The sequence below is a fragment of the Orycteropus afer genome, unplaced genomic scaffold (assembly GCF_000298275.1).
Source record: "Orycteropus afer afer isolate SDZICR_OR568_19922 unplaced genomic scaffold, OryAfe1.0 scaffold00155, whole genome shotgun sequence".
In the NCBI taxonomy this organism is placed as follows: Eukaryota; Metazoa; Chordata; class Mammalia; order Tubulidentata; family Orycteropodidae; genus Orycteropus; species Orycteropus afer.
The window spans coordinates 5,806,491-5,833,318 of record NW_006921742.1 but is presented as its reverse complement, the minus strand read 5'-3'; the positions used below and the strand labels follow the sequence as shown (position 1 = coordinate 5,833,318).

The 26,828-nt window shown below is 38.7% G+C and overlaps 1 protein-coding gene across 1 annotated transcript in view; it reads right to left on the bottom strand.

Annotated features, from left to right (window-relative positions):
* Positions 1-3,243: 3,243 nt before the first annotated feature.
* Positions 3,244-26,828, bottom strand: part of IFNGR1 (interferon gamma receptor 1) — a 43,427-nt gene continuing 19,842 nt past the window's right edge. Inside the window, 7 exon segments of the mRNA XM_042781714.1 lie at positions 3,244-3,816; positions 11,358-11,485; positions 16,496-16,678; positions 16,681-16,743; positions 18,893-19,069; positions 21,413-21,579; positions 22,310-22,424. Of these exon segments, the coding sequence (XP_042637648.1) occupies positions 3,244-3,816; positions 11,358-11,485; positions 16,496-16,678; positions 16,681-16,743; positions 18,893-19,069; positions 21,413-21,579; positions 22,310-22,424 (1,406 nt within the window).

Genomic DNA, 26,828 nt, shown 5'->3' with positions numbered 1-26,828 from the left:
TTCTGTCACCAAGGCCAGATTTTCCAACTACCGATCATTCTTCTTTGTGTCCATCTTTTGCATTCCAGTCACCAGTGATAATTAACACATCTTGATTACATGTTCGGTCAATTTCAGACTGCAGAAGTTGATAAAAATCTTCAATTTCCTAATCTTTGGCTTTGGTGGTTGGTGCATAAATTTGAACAATAAGTCATATTAACTGGCCTTCTTTGTAGGTGTATGGATATTATCCTATCACTGACAGCATTGCACTTCAGGACAGATCTTAAAACATCCTTTGTGATGATGAATGTCACACCATTCCTCTTCAAACTATCATTCCCGACATAGTCGATCATATGGTTGTTTGATTCAAAATGGCCAAAACCGGTCCTTTTCAGCTCACTAATGCCTAGGATATCCATCTTTATACATTCCATTTCATTTTTGACAACTTCCAATTTTCCTAGATTTGTACTTCATACATTCCATGTTCTGATTATTAATGGATGTTTGCAGCTGTTTCTCAATTTGAGTCATGCCATGTCAGCAAATGGAGGTCTCTAATGCTTTACTTTATCCATAGTGGTAAGATTGGTTCTACTCTGATGAAGCAGAACGTTCCCAGTCATATTTTGAGAGCCTTCCAACTTAAGGGGCTCATTCCTCTTGCACTGTATCAATGTTACCAAGCTATGCATAAAGTTGCCTGGTGATGTATCAGTGTTTCTCTGCTATTCATAAGGCTTTCCCTGGCCAATTCTTTGAGAAGTGGATGGCCTCTTCCTTCTTCCTAGTCTAAGTCTGCAGGCCGTGCTGAAACCTGTGTACCATGTGCAACCCTGCTGGCATTTGACACACTGGTGGCACCGTCTCAAACCTTACAGCAGCATGCAAGCCACCACAGTATGACAAACTGACAGACAAGTTTGTCTCCCTTAGCTTCAAAACCTGTCCAACCTCTCCTTACCTGGATCCCTGCTGTTTTCCTGCCACTTGGGGTTGGGGCCTGGGTCCCTCCCCTTACCTGGATCCCTGCTGCTTGCTCCCTCTGTCCCAGTCCCCTTGGGTTTTTCTTCTCTCCCTCTTTCCTGCCTGGCTTCCTTTCCTCTCCCCTGGGACCTCGTTCTGATAGGCAGTGTGTAATTTTAAATTTAGAAATTTAGTAATCAACAATAGGAAGACCAAGGGGAAAAAAGCAAACTGAGTAACACACCACTTAAAATAATTCAAGATCACCTCCCCATCAACACAAAATGTAAAGTATCAAGAAATAAAGCGAGTAACAAATGCCCTGCGTAAGTGTAATATTCTAATGCAGAACTTAAGTCTTGAAGAGAGATACTCCTCATTTTTATAGAAGATTCAGCTTTGGAAAAAGTTAACCCATCAATACCATCAATACAAATCCCAATACATCTTCAACATTTTTGGGGAAACTTGACCAAACATTTCTATAGTTAGCCTGAAAGAACAATCACTGCTAAGAAAGATGAAGAATGAACAATGACTGACAGTATTAGGGAAGGTCTCAAAAGTCAAAAGATATCCCACTATAAAGCTATTAAAAGAAAGAACAATGAAACAGTCCCAGAAGTGTTGAGATACTGGCATGTGATGAATGTGACATCTGAAATCAGCACAGAAAAGAATTATTTAATCAATGATATTGGGACAACTGGCTAATTTATCAGGGAAAAATAATAAACCTAGATCCTAATCTTACTTCTTATTAGGGAGAAGAAAAAAACCTAGATGGATCAAAGAATTAAATGCAAAAATGAAACAATGACCCCAAAATACCAAACATATATTTCTTCCAAAATAAGTATTTCACTACAATTTTAGCAGTACTTACCACGTTTGTTTTTTTTCCCCAAATAGAAGAAAAAAAAAAAAAACATTTTAATTTGCACCATTAAGGAGAAACACTTATTCTAAGCATATCTGCTAATTTACATATATAAACTAAAATTTTTTTTTGCTCCATTAATTCATTTAGGTCTTAAAATTTCTGTCCTTTTGCTAATTCCCAAGAGCTAGTTGTAAAATGGGAGCTCTGGTAGTGTAGTGGCTAAGGCACTTGACTGCTAACCAGAGGCTGGCAGTTCAAACCCACCAGCCACTCCTTGGAAGGAAGGTTGGGCACTCTACTTCCATAGTGATACTGCCTCAGAAATCCAAGGAGGGGTCACTATGAGTTGGGTCCAACTCGACATTAAGTTGTATAACACACACATTAACTCTTGGTTGGCCTCTCTTTGGTGATTCTCTCTTCACTCCTCATGCTTCTCAGGGCTCCCACAGTCACTCCCATGACTTTGACCCTTCACCTTTATGCTAAAGGCTTCTAAACCCACAAGCATTGTAGCTAAATTTGTTCTTTCTGGACCACTGGGAACTGTGTTCTGCAGACTGGGTACTAAATATTGAAATACAGATACAAAAGGATCATTCTTAAAGAAGAGGCTATTTTTAGGATTACTTTAAAGTTTAGGTCTGAACAATTAGAAAATAAGTATAGCTTTCATGCATGGAAACAAACGATAGGATAAAAATATATTCTGGTTAACTATGAAAGACTGCCTAAATGCTTCAATAAATGAGTACAAAAATAAGGTTTAAAATATTTTATTTAAAAATATTGACATGCAATGTCTCGTAGAAATATATACATCTGTATTTACATTGTTTAGTCAATTAGTTAGAATTAGATTTTAAATACAATTTTGAAAAGCTTTCAGAATGCATTTTAAAATGCTATACATGTCAGCTTTCAAAAACCAAACATCATGCCTTGGCACAGAAGAAAAAAAAAAAAGCATTACAGCTCTTTAAATGGCCAGAAAGGACAGAGGTAATAACTACCATCATATGAAGCAGGAGTGCTTTACATGATACAATGTTCTCTGTAGTTTTCAGGTTAAAGATAACAGTGCCACACAGGCTTTTTACACTTTCATCTAAAACAAGACACTCTAGTTATTATCAATAAAGATTTGATTTCTGAATTCAAAAACTGTCAGGAAATCAGATAGTTCAAACTTGTTGCTGTTGTTATGTGCCATCAAGTCGGACCCAACCCATAGCAACCCCTCCTTGGGTTGCTGAAGCAGTATCACTACGGAAGTAGATTGCCCAACCTTCCTTCCGAGAAGCGGCTTGTAGGTTTGAACCGCCAGCCTTCTGGTTAGCAGTCAAATGCCTTAGGCACTATGCTACCAGAGCTCCCAGTTCAAACTTGGTGCATCTTAACTGACTTTATGAAAACTCTTTGGAGTCTGTTGGAAGTCTATAGCCAATCAAGGACTCTCTACCACCATCCTCCCCAACCAGATCTACTATCACGTGTGGTTTATCATAACCAAATGAGGTGGCAGTGTTTCTCAGTGTTATGGAATCCTGTCCTTCTGTCTTTATTTCAGCTTTATTATTTGGGGGGAACTCTGAGTCAGGTAAGAAGCCATCCACAAGGCCACTATCAGAACCTTTTCTGGAGTGGTACAAGTTTAAAGTGACACTGCAGGATTCAGACTGGTTGCTATTCGAATGGAGAGAATTCTCTCTTTTTATTGGAGTTGTATGGCTCTTTGGGACCATGGCAGAAATACTTTCTTCAGCAGTTACCACTTCTATTCCACTGGAAGCTGCTTCTGCATGCTCCATTTTTCCTGGATTGCCTTCTGTATGCACACCTGGAATCGCTGCTGGAGACATTTGCTCTTCATTGTTCTCCTTCTCATGTTCTAGGGCAAGAGGCTGGTATGATGTGATAAGTGATACATATTTTGATTCAGGTTTTGTCTCTGAAGTGGCATGTTTTACAACAGAGAGCTAAGGGAGAGAAAAATAGTAAATTAATAAACATAAGTGCCAATCCTCAAAAAATGTGACCTAAGCATAACGGACCACTTAAATATACCACTAAATGACATATTTAGTATAACATTAAAATAGAATGAAGTGGTTGCCACCCCCACATCCCAGGATTTTTTAAAAGTCTGCACATGTCACCAATACACATGTTGCTTTTTGTAATTAGCTTTCACATGCATACATGCTACATTTGTAATAGGAAGACACCTACTTACTTTATAACGTTTTCACTATATGCCTTCATCTTTGTAATTTTCAGTGGCTCATATTATTTCTTTATGTTGATTATTATAATTTAACAGTAGATATTAAAGTGTTTACAATTTTTACTACTATAGAACATGCTGAATGGAGTATTTTCATATATTTTTTCATTCATAAAATTATTTCCTTAAAATAAATTCTTAACAGTGAAATTACTAAGGCAAAGAATAGGGTATATTTGTGGCTCTTCCAACCATAGTGTTATGGATTGAATTGTGTCCCTCCAAAATATGTGCTGTACATCCTAACTTCTACGCCTGTAGTTATAATCTCATTTGAGAAGGGGTTGTCTTTGTTATGTTGATGAGGCTGGATTAGTGTAGGGTATGTCTTAAATCAACCTCTTTTGAGATATAAAAAGAGATTAAACAAGCAAACAGGAGGAACAAAAATGGTGGAAGAAATGCCAAGACACATGAAGACTGTCAAGGAGCAGAAGTTCAAAGAGATAAAGACCTTTCTCAATAAAAAGAGGAAACCTTCCCCTCGAGCCACCCTGAATTCAGGCTTTTAACCTCTGTAATAAAATAAATATAAAAGCCAAAGATAACTAAAATAGATTTTGGTATGAGGAGTGAGGTGCTACTCAATATACAAGTGGTTTTGGGATTGAGTAAGTAGAGGCTGGGAGAGTTTTAAAGTGCTTAACAGTAAAAGCCTAGCTTTCCTTGAAGAGACTGTTGGTAGAATTATGAACTTCAAAGGCAATTCTGATGAGGGTTCAGAAGGAAGTGGGGAGAGCTACAGAGAAAGTCTCTATTGCCTTAGAGAATACATATGGTGCCAGCAACAGAATGCTGCTAGAAACGTGGCTTAAAAAAATGATGAAAATGGTATGGCACTTTCTTAAAAAGCTGGAACTAGAAATACCATATGATCCATCAATCCCACTACTAGGTATACCCTATAGAAATACGAGCAGTGACACAAACAGATACATGCACACTCATGTTCATTGCTATTCACAGTATCAAAAAGATGGAAACAACCAAAATGCTCAAGGGAAGAATGGATCAACAAACTATGGTACATATAAACAATGGAATACTATGCAACATTAAAGAACAAAGATGAATCTGCAAAACATCTCATAATATGGATGAATTTAGAGGCCATATGCTGAGTGAAGTTACCCAATCACAAAAGTACAAATATTGTATGAGAACAGTATTGTAAAAAGGTCAAGAAAAAGATTTCATAAGAAAAGAAATTTTCTTTGATGGCTACCAGGGGAGAAATTAAGTGATAAACTTGGCTACTGATGAGATTTCTAAGCAAGATCTTAAAGGGACCATGTGGTTTCTCTTTGACACTTAAAGTAAACAGATTGGTCTTAAAAATAAACTATGCAAAATAAAAACAGAACTCCAAAATATTCAGAAAATTCTGTTGTACAAACTAAGGACACATGTCCTGGAATACTCAACAAGGATGTGGCTACACAGTCTTTTGTTAAAAAGATTACATCTGTGACTGATGGATCTAACCAACTACTACAGCAGAAAACCCATTAGCTTAGATTAAAGGGAACAGAGAAAGAAAGGAAGAAACATTGTCAGCTTCTTGGAATTCCACAGGCAGTAAATAAGCCATATGAGCTACATCTGCTGTCCTCCAAGAAAAGGAGAGGACCATCCTGGTGCAGCTCTGACATAGCAGAACAGCTGGAAGAAGCAGGGAAGCAAGGCCTTCTCAGTTTTAAAGGGTGAGGCCATGGTCTCCTGGATCTCAAAGCATGAGGTCACAGCCTCCTAGGTTTGAAAGAGATGGCTCTTTGCCAACTTGGATTTGGAGCATGGGGCTGCTGTTAAGATGTGCCAGGGTGATAGGGCTGCTGCCCAAAGCTGAGGGGGTAGAGCTATGATGTCAAAGGGGGAGAAGAATGACATCAGTCAGGGCCCATGGGGTGGGGTGCCACTCAGATGGACTAGGAGAATGGGGCCACTCAAAGTCAAGGCAGCAGAGATGCCATCCCAGTGAGCCTGGTAGGCACAGTTGAAGCCCAGGGCCAAGGGGCTTCCACCCAGAATCCAAAGGGCATAGTCACCACCCAGAATCTGGAGGATAGGGCCTTTTACCAGATGGTGTTAGAGAAAAGAGCATTATTTTCAAGCCTTGACAGCTAAGGTAATATATTCTGCCAGGTTTTGGATTTGCTTAGTGCCCTTTATGCCTTCTTTCCCTCCAAATTCTCTCATTTATAATGGACATGATTATTGTGTGCCTGTTCTGCCATAGTACTCTGGATACAGATAACATGTAATGTATGTTTCCCAGGTTACGGATGAAAAGGAATTTTGTCCCAGGATGGAATACATCTAAAGTCGTACCCACATTTGATTTAGATAATTCCAAAAATGAGATTTCGGACCTGGAGTTGATTTAAGACTTTTGGGATGATATGATGAGATGAACCAGGTAAGAGCAGGGCCACAGGCCCCAGCCTAAGAGGCAGGAAGCAGGGAAAGCCAGGGACAACAGACAGAGCAGCAGGATCCAGTTAAGGGGAAGGACACAGGCCCCACTCCAAAAGTCAGGAAAGGGGGGAAAGCAGGGAACGACAAAGTGGCAGGATCCAGGTAAGGGATGGCAGAGAGGTTTCAAACAGCTAAAGGAGACAACCCTGTTAGTTTGTTGTACTGTGGTGGCTTGCATGTTGTTGTGAGGCTTCAGGCTGTGCCACCAGTGTTTCAAATATCAGCAGGGTTGCACATGGTGCACAGGTTTCAATGCAGCTTACAGACTGAGACAGACTAGAAAGAAGGAAAGGGCCAACCACTTCTCAAAGAATTGGCCAGATAAAACCTTACAAATAGCAAAGAAACACTGTCTGATACATTACTGCACAACTTTATGAATAGCCTAGAAAACACTGTCCAATACAGTACAGGAAGATGAGCCCCTTAGGTTGGAAGACTCTCCAAATACGACTGGAAAAGAACTGCCTCATCAGAGTAGAACTAACCTCAATGATAAGGACAAAGTAAAGCTTTTGAGACCTCCATTTGCTGACACAGCAGAACTCAATTTGAGGAGAAACAGTTGCAAACATCTATTAGTAACTAGAACACAAAATGTATGAAGTATGAATCTAGGAAAATTGGAAGTTGTCAAAAATGAAATGGAATGCATAAAGACTGACATCCTAGACATTATTAAGCTGAAATGGATTGGTTTTGGCCATTCTGAATCAGATAACCACATGATCTACTATGCCGGGAATGACAATTTGAAAAGGAATGGCATGGCATTCATCATCACAAAGGATGTTTCAAGATCTGTCCTGAAGTACAATGCTGTCAGTGATAGGATAATATCCATACGCCTACAAGGAAGACCAGTTAATATGACTATTATTCAAATTTATGCACTAACCACCAAAGCCCAAAATGAGGAAACTGAAGATTTTTATCAACTTCTGCCGTCTGAAATTGACTGAATGTGCAATCAAGATGTGTTAATTATCACTGGTGACTGGAATGCAAAAGTTGGACACAAAGAAGAAACACTGGTAGTTGGAAAATTTGGCCTTGGTGACAGAAATAATGCTGGAGATCGCATGATAGAATTTTGCAATACCAATGACTTATTCATTGCAAATAACTTTTTTCCACAACACAAATGGTGGCTATACACATGGACTTTGCCAGATGGAGTACACAGGAATTGGATTGACTATAACTGTGACAAGAGGCAATGGAAAAGCTCAGTATCTTCAGCCAAAACCAGGCCAGGAGCTGACTGTGGAACAGACCATCAACTGTGCATATGTAAGTTCAACTTGAAGCTGAAGACAATTAAAACAAGTCCATGAGAGTCAAAATATGACGTGGAATATATCTCTTCTGAATTTAGAGAACATCTAAAGAATAGATTTGATGTATTGAACATCAATAACTGACAACCAGAAGAATTGTAGGATGACACCAAGAACATCAACCATGCAAGAAAGCAAGAGGTCATTAAAGAGACGAGAAGAGAAGAAATTACCAAAATGGATGACAGAAGAGACTCTGAAACTTGTCCTTGAGCATAGAGTAGCTAAAGTAAATGGGAAGAAATGACAAAATAAAAGAGCTGAACAGAAGATTTCAAAGAGCAGCTAAAACAGATAAAGCCAATTACTATAATGAAATGTGCAAAGACCTGGAGTTATAAAACCAAAAGGGAAGAACACACTCGGCATTTCTCAAGCTGAAAGAACTGAGGAAAAATTCAAGCCTTGAGTTGCAATATGGAGAGAGCCTATGGGCAAAATATTGAATGATGCAGGAATCATCAAAAGAAGATGGAAGGAATACAGAGTATATTAGTACACAGAGTGTACCAAAAAGACCTGGCTGATCTTCATCCGTTTTAGGAGTGGCATATGATCAAGAACCAACGGTACTAAAGGAAGAAGTCGAAGCTGCACTGAAAGAACTGGTAAAGAACAAGACACTAGGAATTGACGGAAAATCCATTGAGATGTTTCAACAAATGGAGGCCCCACTGGAGGCACTCACTCGGTTATGCCAAGAGATTTGGAAGACAGCTACCTGGCCAACTGACTGGAAGAGAGCCATATCTGTACCCATTCCAAAGAAAGGTGATCCCACAGAATGTGGAAACTATCAAACAATATCATTAATATCACACGCAAGTAAAATCTTACCGAAGATAATTCAAAAATGGTTGCAGCAGTATACTGACAGAGAACTTCCAGAGGTGCAAGCTGGATTCAGAAGAGGACATGGAACAAGGGATATTATTGCTGATGTCAGAGGGATCTTGGCTCAAAGCAAAGAATACCAGAAAGATGTTTACTTGTGTTTAATGACTATGCAAAACCATTCAGTTGTGTGCATCATAACAAATTATGGATATTGTTGAGAAGAATGGGAATTCCAGAACACTTAATTGTGGTCATGAGGAACCTGTACATAGACCAGGAGGCTGTCGTTTGACCAGAACAAAGGGACACTGCATGGTTTAAAATCAAGAAGGGAGTACATCAGGGTTGTAACCTTTCCCCATACTTACTCAATCTGTACGCTGAGCAAATAATGCGAGAAGCTGGACTATATGAAGAAGAACGTGACATCAGGATTAGAAGAAGAATCATTAACAACCTGTGATATGCTGACGACACAACTCTGCTTGCTGAAAGTGACAATGACTTGAAGCACTTACTGATGCAGACTGAAGAATACAGTCTGCAGTATGGATTACATCTCAGTATAAAGAAAACAAAAATCCTTATAACTGGATGTATAATCAGCGTTACAATAAATGGAGAAAAGATCGAAGTTGTCAAAGACTTCACATTGCTTGGTTCTACAATCGATGCCAATGGAAGGAACAGTTAGGACATCAAACGACATATAGCACTGAGCAAACTGGCTGCAAAGGACCTCTTTCAAGCGCTGAGGAGCAAAGATGTCTCCTTGAGGACTAAGGTGCGCCTGACACAAGCCATGATATTTTCAGTCGCCTCATATGCATGTGAGAACTGGACGACGAATAAGGAAGACCGAAAAAGAAATGATGCTTTTGAATTGTTGTGTCTTTGAAGAATGATGAAAGTACCGTGGACTGCTAAAAGAATTAATAGGTCTGTCCTAGAGGAAGTGCAGCCGGAATGCTCCTTAGAAGCAAGAATGGCCAGACTTTATCTCACATACTTTGGTTATGTTGTCAGAAGGGACTATGTCATGCTTGGTAAGGTAGAGGGTCAACAAAAGAGGGGAAGGCCCTCAATGAGATGAACTGACACAGTGGGTGCAGTGATGGGCTCAAGTATAGCAAGAATTGTCAAGCTGGTGTAGGACCAGGCAGTGTTTCGTTCTGCTGTGCATAGGGTTGCTACGAGTTGGAGATGACTCAATGGCACCTAACACAGAACATGATGGAATGAATGTGTTTTGCATGTGGCAAAAACATGAATTTTGGGGAGCCAAAGGGTAGAATGTTATGGATTGAATGTGTGCTCCAAAAACATGTGTTGTAAACCCTGATCTTATGTCTGTGGTTATAATCCCATCTGGAAAGGGGTTGACTTTGCTATGTTAATGAGACAAAATTATTGTAGGGTATGTCTTATACCAATCTCTTGTGATATAAAAAGAAGATCAAACAAGCTAGCAAGAGGAGCAGAGATGGGAGAACAGAGATGCCAAGCCACAGGAATATCACCCAGGAGCAGAAACTCAAAGGGACAAGGATCTTCCTCCACAGTGGACAAAAGGAGAAAAGCCTCCCTTAGAGGAAGCACCTTGAACTCAGACTTCTAGCCTCCTCAATGCTGAGAAAATAAATTTGCTTGTTCAAACCACCACTTGTGACATTTCTGTTATAGCAGCACTAGATAACTAGGATATTGGGCTGTATTACTTTTCACCAGAATATATCAGTTTTACTGCCACTCATCCTACTGAATATGCAGGTTTATTTTTCCTTTTCAAATGGGTGTAAAATGACATTCCACAAAGTTGTTTTATATTTAATTACCAGCAAGGATGAATTTTAATTGTTGATATTTTTCATCCATTGTACTCAAAGGCAGTGTTTCTATAATGAATTTAAATGTGCCCTTTGCAAATCACAGATACTATTCCTGTCATATTCGATTCAAACAGCTATCATTCTGTTACCTTTAAATGTTCTTTTCATCATATGAAGCTTCTAAATGTTAAGATATTAAAATGTCAAACTACTATTTTCGTCTCATTTCTTGCCATCTTTCTTTCTATACTCAACCACAATGAAGTCCTTTTGTGTTTGCAGATCTTCAAAAGCCATGCTTTCTTGACTCTGGGACTTAGCATATTTTGTCCCTGAGTACCTGGATAAACACCTATCTATTGCTCCAGGCTGCTTGGGCATTGCTGCCTCTGGAAAATCCATGACTAACTCCTTGCCCCTAAGGCTGGACGAGATATTCACTGGCACTCACATAAACCTCTAGCATTGAACTTATCACATGGCACCCCCACTGCACAGTTAGATTTCTCTCCTACTAGACTTTAAGCTCCTTAACAGATGTGTCTAACTGTGCTTGTGCGTACAAAAGTGACTGGTAGGTAGAAAAAAAATCTGTGGCTTTGAGGAACATGAAGTGCTTTATGGTCGGCAACATGCTTTTGAATATCATTCTATCTTAGCTGTATAGTATCCTACAAAATTAAGACATTGTCAAAAAACTCAACATTACATATTAGTATAAATAATTAAAGGTAAACATTTAAATAAGTTACCAAGGACTTGGGTAAGATGGTGTTTTTTCTCTTACAAGGATTTATCTTCTTAATATGACAACATATGACTACAAAAATAAGTATTAGAAAGAAAAGGATAGCAGCAACAACTGGAATCCAGACAGAATCTAAAAAAAAAAATAAATAAATCACAAATTAGAATTAAGATAGATTACTGCTATAGCTGATTTTCATTATTCACAGTACTTATGGTCTATAAGGTCACTGTAAACACCAAATCAGCACATACTGAACCACTCTTCTTAGGGGAAACAGAGTTAGGTTCCTGCAACCTCTGGTCACAAGATTTGCATCAACTAACTGATACATAATCTTGCTTTTTGTGTGTTTCTCTTTAAAACTCTCACTGCCGTCGAGTCGGTCCAACTCATAGTGACCCCTCTTCCTTGGGTTTCCGAGGCAGTATCTCTGCAGATGTAGATTGCCCAACCTTCTTCCCGAGGAGTGGCTGATGGGTTTGAACCGCCAGCCTTCTGGTTAGCAGTCAAATGCCTTAGGCACTACACCACCAGAGCTCCTTATTTATATAAGTTGGTTCATTAACATTGAATGCACAGCCAAAAGCACCATAATTCATACCTGAACAAAGCTTACCTAACACATGGCTTTTCTATGTATGTCACATCACAGCCTTCCTGTGCTTAAGGAACACTAGATAGCATTTCAGCACTATGCTTGGGGAGCATTTTAAACAGTGAAATTTTTAAAAAAGCACAAACTGTAAGAATGTCCATATAACTAGAACTAACAGGGGACAAAGTAACAGTAACTTGTTAGGTACAGTCAACCACCCTGATGCAGTGAGTTATTGGACCTGTGGGCTTGGAACCATGGTCAGAGAGACATCAAGCTCAACTGGCGTAACATACTACACAAAAACACTGCTCTAAATTCTACTTTGGTGAGTTGTGACTGGGGTCTTAAAAGCTTGCAAGTGATCATCTAGATGCAAGAATGGGTCTCTCCTCGTCCACAGCAAAGAAGAATGAAGAAAACCAAAGACACACGGCTAAAATCAGTCCAAGAGACTAGTGGACCATGTGAATCTCAGCTTACATGACCATGAGACTGGTAGAAATAGACGGTGCCTGGCTACCACTATCGGTCACTCACAAAGGGATCAATATAGGAAATCCTGGATAGAATGTTAGAAAAATGTGGAAAAACAATTCAAAATCATAAACAAGGCCAAACTCGCTGGTCTGTCAGAGATCAATGAAACCCCCAAGACTATGGTCCGAGTCACCGTTTGGTCCTGGAACTGAACTTACTACCTTGACTTCCAGCCAAATAATGTTGTTGTTATGTGCCGTCAAGTCGGACCCACTCATAGTGACCCCTCCTTGGGTTTCCGAGGTGATATCACTACGGAAGTAGATTATCCAACCTTCTTTCTAAGGAGTGTCTGGTGGGTTTGAACCACCAGCCTTCTGGTTAGTAGTCAAGTGCCTTAGGCACCATGCTACCAGAGCTCCCAGCCAAATAATAGGCGTATAACGTTAGCATTTATACCAGGTGGTATACTGTTTAGAACAATCAACCATGGGAGCTCAGAAGCACAGTACTTGCACAGGGAGAAAGCTCAAAGGGCAGGAATGCATAGGAAAGAGGAACACAGGGAAAAGGTCACCACAGGGAGGAAGTGGGAAGAGAGATGTTACATTATGGGGATTGCAATCCATGTCATGAAACAAAATGTGTATGAACTGTTTATGGAAAATCAAATTGCTCTGTAAACTTTCAGTCTAATCACAATAAAAAAACTGAAAAAGAAAAAAAAGGGCAAAGAAGAATGCCAAACATACATCTTCAGATATAAATTCTGGCAATGTTTATAATTCTCAAAATAATTTAGTCCCACTTCTCAGAATGGTCTATTACATTTTATTTTAAGATTGCAAATACTTACAAATATGCACACACACATACACACACAAGTTGCACAGCAATGAAGTCACCTTGAATAACCATCTATGTTACTGACATTGTTAGGGGTGGTTGAGTTGGCTCTGACTCATAGTGACCCTATATACAACAGAATGAAATGCTGCCTAGTCATGCACCATCTTCACAATCCTTGCTATACTTGAGCCCATAGCTGCAGCCATTGTGTCAATCCATCTTGTTGAGGGCCTCCCCTTTTTTTGCTGACCCTCCACCTTACTAAGCATGATATCCTTACCCTTCCTCCATGGAATGAACCCTTCTGACAACATGACCAAAGTAGGTGAGATGAAGTCTGGTTATTCTCACTTCTAAGGAGCATTCTGGCTACACATCTTCCATGACAGACTGGTTTGTTCTTCTGGCAGTCCATGGTATTTTCAGTATTCTTTGCCAATACCACAATTCAAAGGCATCAACTCTTCTTTGGTCTTCCTTATTCATTGCCCATTTTCTACATATTGTTGTTGTTATTATGTGCCGTCGAGTCAAACCCGACTCATAGCGACCCCTCCTTGGGTTTCCGAGGCAGTATCACTACGGAAGTAGGATTGCCCAACCTTCCTTCCGAGAAGTGGCTGGTGGGTTTGAACCGCCAGCTGTCTGGTTAGCAGGCAAGTATCTTAGCCACTATGCTACCAGAGCTCCCTTCTACATATTAGGCAATTGAAAATACTATGGCTTGGGTAAGATGCACCTTAGTCTTCAAAGAGACATCTTTGTTCTTCAACACTTTAAAAAGGTCTTTTGCAGCAGATTTGCCAAGTGTAATATGATGTTTGATTTTCTGAATGCTGCTTCCATGGGTGTTGATTGTGGATCCAAGTAATATGAAATCTTTGATAATTTTGATCTTTTCGCCATTTATCATGATGCTGCTGATTGGGCTAGTTGTGAGGACTTTTGTTTTCTTTATATTGAGGTGTAATCCATATTGCAGACTATAGTCTTTAATCTTCATCAATAAGTGCTTCAAGTCATCTTCACTTGCAGCAAACAAGGGTGAGTCATTTACACATCGCAGGTTGTTAATGAGTCTTTCTCCAATCCTGATGCTACATTCTTCATACAGTCCAGCTTCTAAGATTATTTGCTGAGCACACAGACTGAATAAGCACAGTAAAAGGATACAACCCTGATGTACTCTCTTCCTGATTTTAAACCATGCAATATCCCTTGTTCTATTCAAATGACAGCCTCCTATACTATAAACAGAATCCTAATGAGCACAATTAAGCATTCTCGAATTCCCATTCTTCTCAATGTTATCCATAATTTGTTATGATCTACACAGTTGAATGCTTTTGCATAGTCAATAAAACAAAAGTAAACATTTTTCTGATATTCTTTGTTTTCAGCCAAGATCCACCTGACATCAGCAGTGACATCTCTTGTTCCACGTTCTCTTTTGAATCCAAGTTGCATTTCTGGAAGTTCCCTGTCAATATACTACTGCAATTATTTTTGAATTATCTTCAGCAAACTTTTACTTGCATATGATATTAATGATATTGTTTGATAATTTCCACATTCTGTTGGGTCACCTTTCTTTGGAATAGGTAAAAATATGGATCTCTTCCAGTCAGTTGGTCAGGTAGCTGTCTTCCAAACTTCTTGGCACAGACAAGACTCCAGTGAGGCATCCATTTTGTTGAAACATCTCTCAATGGGTAGTCCATCAATTCCTGGAGTCTTGTTTTTCCCCAATTCCTTCACTGCAGCTTCAACTACTTCCTTTAATACCATGGATTTTTTATCATATGCCATCTCCTCGAATAGATGAACATTAACCAATTCTAGTTTGTAAAGTGACTCTGTGTATTCCTTCTACCTTCTATTGATGCTTCCTGCATCATTCAATAATTTGCCTATAGAACCATTCAATATTGCAACTTGAGGCTAGAATGTTTTCTTCAGTTCTTTTAGCTTGAGAAAGGTCAAGAAATGTTATGTCATTTTGTTTTTCTAACTCTAGGTCTTTGCACATTTCTTACAACAATTGACTTTGTCTTCTCAAGCTGCTCTTTGAAATCTGTTCAGCTTTTTTATCTTGTCATTTCTTCCATTTGCTTTAGCTACTCTCCATTCACTAGTAAGTTTCAGACTCTTTTGACATCCATTTTAGCCTTTTCCTTCTTTCCTGTCTCTTTAATGACCTTTTGCTTTAATAACACAAAATAAGGAAGATACATTTATAATCACTATTGTGCATTTTGTTCTAATGCTTCTTTTTATTTTCTCAGCATAATCTTCAGTATTTTTTACAAATAGTAGCACTATGTATTGTGTATTGTGGTGGTCTTTGGCCACCTTTGTGGAATTCTATTACCTCTAATTTCCTTTCCAACAGGTTAAAATAATGACGTAACTAACGCCAATCCGGTGTTGTTAGTTTCATGAGCTGCTACACTGCAGTGTGTGAGGCTCTCACACGGGCAGGCAGCGAGTTCTGCATATGAGCCACAGTGGCGCCACCATGTGGCCACAGAATCATCCCAATGTAAATTCAGGTTGTTTTAAATTAATCTAGAGACATTTGCATTATCTCAAATTTTGAGCATTAAGTAGGATATGATTATTTGCATTATGCCATTTTAGAATGCCATTTCTAAAGTTCTATTATGTTTCCCCCTGACACACAAGGTAAAGATGATGAAAGAAAATAAATATTTGTAAATGTTAGAAAAATGACCCATAAATGGATCCAATTATTTTTGCATATTTTTGTCCTTGTCCAGTTAACATGTTACACAGTTGTAATCAGTGAACATTCCTGTTTTCTTAAACCTGCAGTCCTCATAAATGTCATTTTAATGGATACACAGCATCATGTCACACTGAAGTAACAAACTGACCTATTATTATGCACAACTCTGAAATGCCGACCTTTATGTGCATGGTTGTATGTATTTGTTATATTTTTTCTTTCCATGGTCAAAAGGTCACTGTACTCCTTTCCAAACTGTTTTTTTGTGTGTGTGTGTCTTTTAATGGCTGAGGAATTACGTTTTAATATACTTCTTTAGTAGATGGAATTACTGAATATATTTGAAAGAGAAAAGAAATTTACTGAAATTACCATGGATTTGCCTCTGTCCACCCTGTCCTATTTTAGTAATCACTACCTTTATTTAGAATTCCCAGAGTAAAGACAAAGAATGGCAGGAACTTACATGTTGTGGTGTTATCTGAAATGGTAATACAATATTCTTCTGACTTTTCTGTTTTAACTTCCCATCTATCTGTGAAGCCGTCTGCTGAAACACAGTACTCGGCGTTCAGGGAGGACACTGGAATACTGGACCGACACTGAGTCTCATTGCAATCCTCTACCTTATGTGTAGTCTGCATAAAAACAACAGAAATGCGTGACTCCATTTAATCTGAAAAGAAATATCACCATTTTCATCTTGTCAAACACCTTTAGAGAATATATTTATGGTGTTTTTCATCACCATAGTGAACATGTTTGGAAGAAGGTTACAGAAGCTGTGATATCCAAGTTAGTTCTTAAACTAACAAATATTCACTTGTCCTATGCTTCTCATGCTAGAAACTTAGCTGTGAGAGAGAAAAACATTTCATATGAAGAATATGAATAATAATATGACGGAGTGGCTGCAGATCTCTTGGCAGTAATACACAGGAGGGATTGAGGCAGTCCCTGGTAATTCATCATTCATTCAACCAACCAAGGCACACAGGCCACCCATAGTGCCAGGCACTGTTTGTACCCTTGTGCTAGATCCCAAAGACACAAAGGAAAGACAGTGGACCTGACTGCATATAACTTACAGTGTAGAGCAGAAGAGAGGTAAGAAAACTGTCACAGATAAGGAGGAACTGAAGAGACATAGTGCATGGAACGCTTGTTGTGTGCTGCTGAGCTGCTTTCAACTCAGAGCGACCCTATGTGGCAGAGGAGGACTGCTCCATAGGCTTTTCTAGGCTTCATGGGAGCAGACTGCCAGGTCTTTTCTCCTGCAGAACCAATGTAGGTTTGAACTGCCCACCTTACAGTTAGAAGCAGAGCGCTTAACCATTGTGCCACTAGGCCCTCAAAGTGACCCCCACTGGGTTTCTGAGGCAGTTAATCTTTACCGAAGTAGATCGCCCAGTCTTCCTTCCATGGAGTGGCTGGTGGGTTTGAACCACCAACCTACTGGTTAGCAGTCAAATGCCTTAGGCACTGCGCCACCACCAGAGCTAGGAACAGCCAAATCACAGAAGAGAAAATCATATACTGTATCAGGGAAGAATTCAAAGGAACAGTGATAACCCAGCTGAATCTAAAGAATGAGTAGAAATTTCCAAATGAAACAGGCAAAGGGCATTCCACGACAGAACATGGTGCTCTCAGGGAAGAAAACAAGCAGTTTACCAGAGAATGGATGAAAAGCCCGGATGACGACATGATGCTAAACTGGGAAACACTTCCAAGAAGTCCAGTGTACCAGACAGTGGGGAAAAGGGAATCTAGGATGACTCTAGTTTTTTAAAAACTACTTTTAGACCTAGGTGAGTAGGTAGATGGTAGCCAGTGGGCGCTGAGTTCTAAGTTTCAAACCCCCGGAAATTTCAACCAGGCTCATGGCTTTACGTATATATTTGTATAAGTCAATGATTCACATAAATATATATACACATGTATTTAGGTATACACCAATGATTTAACATGTTTATATACGCCAATGACGGACAAATTCATATTCTCAATCCCTATCCAACTGTCTACTTGCTGTCTCCACTTGGATATTTTCCAAGCTAGTAGCCTTCCTTAGTTATTACAGTACTTGAATTGCTGTCCAGTTGCTCAGGAAAGTAGAGGCTTGCTTAACTCATTTTTCCTAGTCATTCTGTAGCCATTTTAATTCATCAACAAAACGGACCCAGAGCCTGACCTCTTCTCCTCACCCCTACCTCTATCATTTGGGTTGAATCCATCATCTCCTCTGGCCTAGATTATTGTCATGGGCTCACATTTGGGCTTCTTGCCACTGGTCTTCATACCCACGATCTGTTCTTAACATAGCCTGATCTTTTTAAAACACAGGTCAGACTGTTCCACTCCTCCGACTGAAGCCCTTTCTACTCTCCGTGTTTCTTCCATTTCACTCTAAGTAAAAGCCAAAGTCCTTATAATGGACTTTGTATTATCTGTCCACACCCACTGAGATCTCATTTTCTCTACTCTTTCCCTTACTAATTCAGCTTCCAATTATGCCTTCATATTATTATACATCACCACCAATGAGGAAGAAAAGGTTATAATTATCTTTTTCTTAGCAGAGGACAGAAGGAGGTACATAAGTTAAAATGCCAGCCTAGGACCATGCTACTAAAATTGGCAAAGAAAAGACTTATATGTATTTATTTGGTTAGTGTTATTGATGAACCCCATACCAATTCTTCAAAACAGTATTCACATGCTTCTTTTTCCTTGTAAGTCTATAATCAATTGATCTTGCCTGAATATTCATAAACATTCTACTTTTGTTACACTGCATTAAGAAAACATTTATACTACATACAGAATAATTTTCCTTTTGAAAAAGCTGAAGTAGAAACACATACCTCACTTCCATTAATTCTCACGTACATACTGTACAGGAAATCGTAACAAGTATCTTCATAATCAAACACGGTTCCCATCTCTTTTCCATTTATAATAATCAATGGGTAAAATATGTCAACGATGATTTGGTTTTCCTTTTTTCTGACACTGAGTTTAGGTGGTCCAACTCTCCCTGGGGGAAAAAAATACTAGTTTTGATCTTGGGACTTTATAGAATATTTCAGAAAATTATCAAAATCAATCTGTCAACTTCCTCTTTGTTGTTGCTGCTGCTCTAAAGGAAGATCACATCCAAACTATCCCACAAAGATCTAGAAGACAGTCTAACTGTCCTTAAAGAAATACTCAATATATCTCAGACAAGAAGTACTCAGATATAATCTAAACTCTCTTCAGTAGCTGAATTTCATTTTTAGTCCTAGAGAAAAACAATTGGCCATGAATCTCAGTAAAAAACCTTGACATACAAATAATATTAAAGCATCTTTGCTCTTATGAATTAAGAGACCTGGTTTCTAAAAAAATGTTTCAAAGAAAAAAGCATTTTAGTTATCTTTGAACTCTCACTGAAACTCTTGTTATCTCCAGCACCCATGGATGTCTGGTGTGGTGGCTGTGTAAGTTTGCTGAATACACTGAATTTATACTGCAAAAATCAGAATTAGCTATTCATCTGTTCAATAAATATTAATTATGTGTCTTTGATGTTTGGGATCATTTGGTGAACTAATAATCCATTCCTCACATATTTATTGAGCATGTACTTTGTGGCAGGAAGATTCCTTTTCTTGTTTTCCCTTTTAAAAGTCTTATTATGAAAAATTTCTAACATGCAGGTAAAAAGAGGGAATGGTGTAATGACACCATCTAATTATATCCAAGATTTGATGATTAGTAAACATTATACCATATTTGCTTCATCAATCTGTCTATTTTTTTCCACAGCAAAGATATTTTCCCAAAGCTATGTTTTATAGCTGGTTTGTTCAAATCAGGATTCAGTCAAGAATATACATACTGCATCTAATTGTTTTATTTCTAAAATCTCTTTTAATCTACTCCTAATTCTCTTCTTCTATCCTTTATTCATGACACTGACTTGTTGGAAAGACTTGGACAATAGTCCCAGCACTCACTCATTCACAGCTGTCAAGTCGGATCTGACCCACAACGACCCCTCCTTGGGTTTCCAAGGCAGTATCACTAAGAAAGTAGATTGCCCAATCGTCCTTCCAAGGAGTGGCTGGTGGGTTTGAACTGCCAGCCTTCTGGTTAGCAGTCAAATGCCTCAGGCAATATGATACCAGAGCTCTGATTTCTTTTGACTGCTCATTCTGTTGTTTGACTTGTTCTTTTACATGTTGTACAACCCAATCCATTTTTATCACCAATGTATCCTCAGGGCCTATCATACTTTCTGGTACAGAGTATAGAGTCAAACAAAACCAAAAACCAACTACCATCGAGTAGAGTAGTCCCTTGATAAATCTTTGTGGAAGAATAAACTACCTGACACAGATGGTATGGTTATCTGGGGAATAAAAATATTTAAATGGTAGGCAGAGGAAGGGCCTGTGGAAGAGACCAAGTAGGGACAAACTGAAAAGCAAGAAGAGAATCAAGGCAGTGGTCTAAATGACACAGCATGAAAACTGACAAGGAGGGTAGTGAAATTAGAAGGCAAAGGACTGAAGGACTAGAAGAGAAGTGTCAAGTGACTAGAGGTTTCTTTTACCAGGACTCAGGGTCTGAATGCTGCAAGATAGGATGTCACAGTCAGGAAAGCAGAATTGACACAGAAGATTTAAGAACTGGAAGCAAACAACAAAGATCAGGTATACATACTACTGGAATGGGATGTTGGAAGAATGAAGAGCTGAAAATCACTAGGGTTGGAGATTAAGGAAGTAAACTTTTTTTAAGGTATTAAGCTAATATTAATATTCCCCCAGGGGTTGAAGGACTTAAGGTAGAGAAGAATAATGAAAGCCAGCCACCAAAGTCCTCAAGGAACATAACTTAGAAGTGAATAGCAGAGGAGACAGGGAAGAAAACAGTGACACCACATGGCTGGATGGCACTGGATCCATCCATCCATGGGTGGAAATGTCATGACAAAGAGGAGGCAATGCAATGGCTGTCCCTCGGCCCTATTTTGTGGAGCTTAAGAGAAGGGGGGAGCTCTGGTGGCATAGTGCCTAAGGCACTTGACTGCTAACCAGAAGGCTGATGGTTCAAACCCACCAGCCACTTCTCGGAAGGAAGGCTGGGCAATCTACTTCCGTAGTGATACCGCCTCAGAAATCCAAAGAAGGGTTGCTGTGAGTCGGGTCTGACTCAACAGCAGTGAGTTTGGTTTTTGGTTTGTAGGAGAAGGGGAAGACACTGACTCTCCAAATGCTTCTTGGGCATTTTAATATATTTTTTGCAACTGGTAATAAAGGTAAACATATACAGAAAACCTGTGTTAAGTATTTTCAAATCTAAAATTCAGATGTGTGTACACTCCACTCACCTTGTTGGCATATAATAAATTCTTTGGACTCCACATAGTCAGATTCTTTGTGTCCAAGTCTAGCTTTAACTCTGGCCCAAAGAGGATCTGATGGGTCATCCATTTTATGAAAAATATTACACTGATGATGAGAAATATTTGTACAAGCATCAATCCATACCCCACTCCTGAAACAAGGAGGGATAACAAAACACAACGGTAATTTTTATGATTAACATATAAACTTCAAACTTCTTTGTGCTTTACTTTTCATTTGTAGTATAGAGCTGATAGAAGGTGTCGAGAAAGAATAGAATGGTGCTCTTTGGTGAGAAGTACTACCAATTATATTACAATAAAGAGGCTCAACTTAAAATATAAGACTTATACAAACCACACTACACACCTAATTTAAAAATGTATTCTTAAACAAATCTACATTCCATTAACATAATTTTAAGTTAATTATAAAATCAAACATGATGCAAAGACTCCTAAAACTTATTTTAAAAAAAAGCACACCTTGAAATTTTTACCTTTCTACTAAAAAATACATTACAAAGGAGTTAAGATGACATCATAATTTTTTATACTAAACTATAAGATTTATTAGTCATATCTTAAAATCTTGCAACTATGTAATACTTTTCTACTTCAATATTGACAAGAAGAAAGAAGAGGTAGTACTCTGAAAAGAACAAATGCAGTACTTCTGGATGTCTGGACCAGGAAGTGTTTCGTTCTGTTGTACACGGGGTCGCTATGAATTGGAGCCAACTCAGTGGCACCTATCAAAATGCAGTTCAGTAAATCGTGCTGTTTGGAAAGGAAAGATGATGGAAGCAGAACACTGAGACTCTGGAATGTGCAAGGAGCTAAACAAAAACAGAATGAGAAGGATAAGACAGTAACACTCACCGATAGTTCTTTACCTCTACAGTGAATACAGGGGTTGGCACCATGACTGGATACTCCCAATACAGAACAGGACTCAAGTTATAGGACTCAATTGTAACATTGGTTGGTACAGGTACTGTAACAAGATTGAAAAAGTAAAGTGGCCAACAGTAAGAAACTAACATTAACATTAGAAAATATCTCAAGAAATACATACTGGTCAAATTTGTATATATAAAGAAAAGCAGAATTTTCTAGATTACTTAATCATTTAAATTAAGAACCCCAAACCCCAAACTCACTGCCATCAAATTGAGTCTAACTCTTAGTGACCCCCACAGGGTTGTCAAGGCTGTAAAATCATTATGGAAGCAGACTGCCTCATCTTTCTCCTGTGCAGCAGCTGATGGTTCATACCACAGATCTTTTGGTTAGCAGCCAAATGCTTTAATCACTATACCACCAGAGCTCCTTAAATTAAGACCAGATGGTTCTGGTAAGATGGTGGAATGGGCAGAAAGACTGCATAGACCCTCTTCAACAAAGAAAAGGGGAACCAGTTAACACAGATACAGAAGATAATCCTGGAATCCTGGAGTTCTGAAGGAAAGGATATAGAAGTGGACTAAACTCCAACTAATAGAAGAATTTGCATGAAAACATGAAAAAAGGAGACGTATGGAGCTGCGGTCTGTCAGTGATCCTGATGGCACAGATAGCTTGGATATTGTCCAGTGGTGTTAGGACCTAAGAATTAACCTAAAAATCAGCCCTGCTAGTCTGAGACTGCACAGAGACTGCAAAAGTGGCTGGTGAATAAAAGGGGAAGCAGCAAAGAGGAAGGCAGGCTGGGCTGTGGACTTTTGCCTGTCTGGAAGGCATAGCCATTTTGAATGTTTATGAGCAGTTTGACGATTTTGGACATTTAAAGCGACAGTGTTCTCCCAGATTCCAGGGACTTAAAAATAGTCTCCACTTGCTGGGAACAACAAGGCCATTCTGGACACCAACAACTGGAAAGGTGTGATATTCCCCTTGTGACTCTTATACCCCACACCCTCTTGGTGAACAGAGGTGCCGCCATCCATCACTCCCACCCATCTTATGGGCTGGCAGGAGTGGCATCCCAGTCTATGTGCTCTGATGGAGCCTGGGTGCCCTGCCCAGAATCCCACCTCCCTTTTTTTAGTTTGTTTTTGTCTGTTTTAAAATTATTATTATCATTGTCTTTATTATTATTATTATTCTTTATTCTTCCCTTCCTAGGTTCTAGTTTTCAGCTTCTTCTCTTTTTCTGGTACCCATTTTTTTATTTCTTGTGGTTAACCCCGTTCTTGTTTTTTTGCATTTTTCTCATTTTTGTCTTCATTATTCTACCCTACCTTTTCTCTTATTGCCCTCTCCCCAGATATTGCCATTTTTTTCCTCCTCTTTTCTTTTTCCTTTCTTTGGTGATTGTTCCTGTGTGTTTATGCGGTGTGTTTGTTGTCTGCTTGCTTTTAGGTTTTTAATGGTTTTTCGATTGTTGTTTTTGTCTGACTGGGAGACAGCAACCTTGCCCATACAATGCAACCACACCCACACCTCCTGCAGCTCCAATTACTGAGTGAGAGACACCAGTTCCTTCTCCACCAACTGGCCAATGATAAACCACTACCAAGAAGAGCCAGCCTGACTCACCCTTACTGCTCTTCAGGGACAGTTAACACAGATGTAAGTACAACAACATTAGATAACAAACCATCACAGTCCACACAAAGAAACAAGATAAAGTGATAGAAACAAGGGAGCAACATACAGACCCAGAACACATCCCTGAAGCAGCAGCAGCATTGGAACACCCTGATAAGGAATTCAGAAGAATTATATCTAGGTATTTTCAAGGGATTGAGATACAAGGAAAACACTGACAAAATTAAAGAAAACACAGACAAAACCCTAGAACAATTCTGGAAGGAAATACAAGAACAAAATGACAAAAAGAAAAGAAAAATTAGAAATGATGCAAAATCTACAGATAGAAATCCAGAAGATTAATACTAAATTTTTAGAAATAGATAACACATTGAAAGGGCAAAGGAGCAGAATTGAATCAATGGAAGACACAGAATTAGTGAGACTGAAGACAAATACCTGAATACTTCTTTCGAAAGGGGTCAATCAAAAAAAGATCAAAACAAAATGAAGAAAGCCTAAGGTTCATGTGGGATACCATCAAAAGGAATTACCTACGTGTAACTAGAATTCCAGAACAGGAAGAGATAAAAAAACACTGAGAAAACTGTCCAAGATTTGTTGGAAGAGAACTTCCCTGATATGATGAAAGATAAGAGTATATCCCTTCAGGAAGTCTAACGAACCCCAAACAGGACAGACCCCAAAAGAAAATCACCAAGACATATCATCATCAAATGCATCAAAACCAAAGACAAAGAAGAATCCTGAAAGCAGCACAGGAAAAACAAAAAGTTACAAAGGACAACCACTAAGAATAAGCTCTGATTTCTTAGCAGAAAACATGCAAGTGAGAAGGCAATGGGATGGGATATATAAAACCCTGAAAGAGAAAAACATTCAACCAAGAATTATATGTTGTTTTGTTGTTGTTGTTATGTGCCGTCCAGTCGGCCCCGACTCATAGTGACCCCTCCTTGGGTTACTGAGGCAGTATCACTATGGAAGTAGATTGCCCAACCTTCCTTTCGAGGAGTGGTTGGTGGGTTTGAACCGCCAGCCTTCTGGTTAGCAGTCAAGTGCCTTAGGCACTATGCTACCAGAGCTCCCTGGCAAAACTGTCCCTCAAATATGCTGGTGAAATTAGGAGATTTACAGATAAGCAGAAACTAAGGGAGTTTGTTAAAACCAGACCAACCTTACAAGAGATACTAAAGGGAGTGCTTTGAACAGAGAACCAATAATAGCAAACAACAACCAACCATTAATACACAAGATGACATAACCCAGAAACCAACACAAGTATGGACACATCCAAAGTAAAAGAAGCTTACACAAATGTAAACAGGGAACCAGAGACATCAATTGTCAAATGAGAACAATTTCAAACAAAAAAGAGTAAAAAAATAGTGTAGTTTCAGAACGTATAAATGGTGAGGAAGTCAAAAGAACTGCAAGATAGAATGGACTGTTCTAAACTCAGAGAGAAAATTATAAATCACAGGGTAACCTCAAAGAAAAATGATAAACCTTCACAACACAATAAAATACAGGACAAGTGTAAATACTAAAACAATAGCAAGAAAGGAAATGATAACATGATTCATAAACATAATGAGCTCAGCACATAAAATTATATGGAACAAAGGAACCAGGAACATCATGAAAAAACACGTAACAACCAATTCATGACAGCAACCAATTCATACTTGTTGATAATTACACTGAATGTTAATGGATTAAATGCACCACTCAAGAGACAGAGAGTTGCAGTTTGGATAAGAAAATAAAACCCATCAATATGCTGTCTACAAGAGACACACCTTAGAAACAAAGACAAAAACAGACTAAAAATCAAAGACTGGAAAAAGAGTGTCAAGCAAATGGCAACCAAAAAAACAGTAGTCACAATATTAATTTCTGATCAAATTCACTTTAAGATAAAAACCAACATATGAGACAAGGAAGGGCATTATACTATGATGAAAGGATCAACTGAACAAGAAGATATAACCATAATAAATATCTATGGACCCAATGAAAGAACCCCAAAATACATAATCAGATTTTAACAGAATTGAAAAGGCATATAGATGACTCCACAGTCATAGTGAGAGACTTTAATACACCACTTTCAATGAAACATAGAACTGGAAAGAAACTCAACAAAGACGCAGAAGAGCTAAACAATACAATCCACCAACTTGACCTTATAGACATCTACAGAGCACTTCACCCAACAATAGTACAATATACATTCTTTTCCAGTACACATGGAACATTCTCTATGATAGACCATATGTTAGGCCATAAAGCGAGCCTTAATAAATTTAAAAACACTGAAATACTGCAAAGCGTCTTCTCAGATCACAATCCTATCAAATTAGAAATCAACAATAGGAAGATCAATGGAAAAAGAGCAAACACATGGAAACTGAACAACACCCTTCTTAAAAAAGCCTGGGTGTTTCACCGGAGAATTCTACAAAACATTCAGAGAAGAACTGATACCGATCCTGCTCAAACTATTCCAAAACATAGAAAAGGATGGACTCCTCCCTAACTCATTTTATGAAGCAAGCATAACCTTGATACCAATACCAGGCAAAGACATCACTCAAAAGGAAAAGTACAGACCAATATCCCTCATGAATATAGATGCAAAAATCCTCAACAAAATCCTAGCCAACAGACTCCAGCAACATATCAAGAAAATCATTCATCATGACCAAGTGGGGTTCATATCAGGCATATGCATCAACATTAGAAAAACAGTCAACGTCATCCACCACATAAATAAAACAAAGGAGAAGAACCACATGATCATATCAATTGATGCAGAAAAGGCATTTGATAAAATCCAACA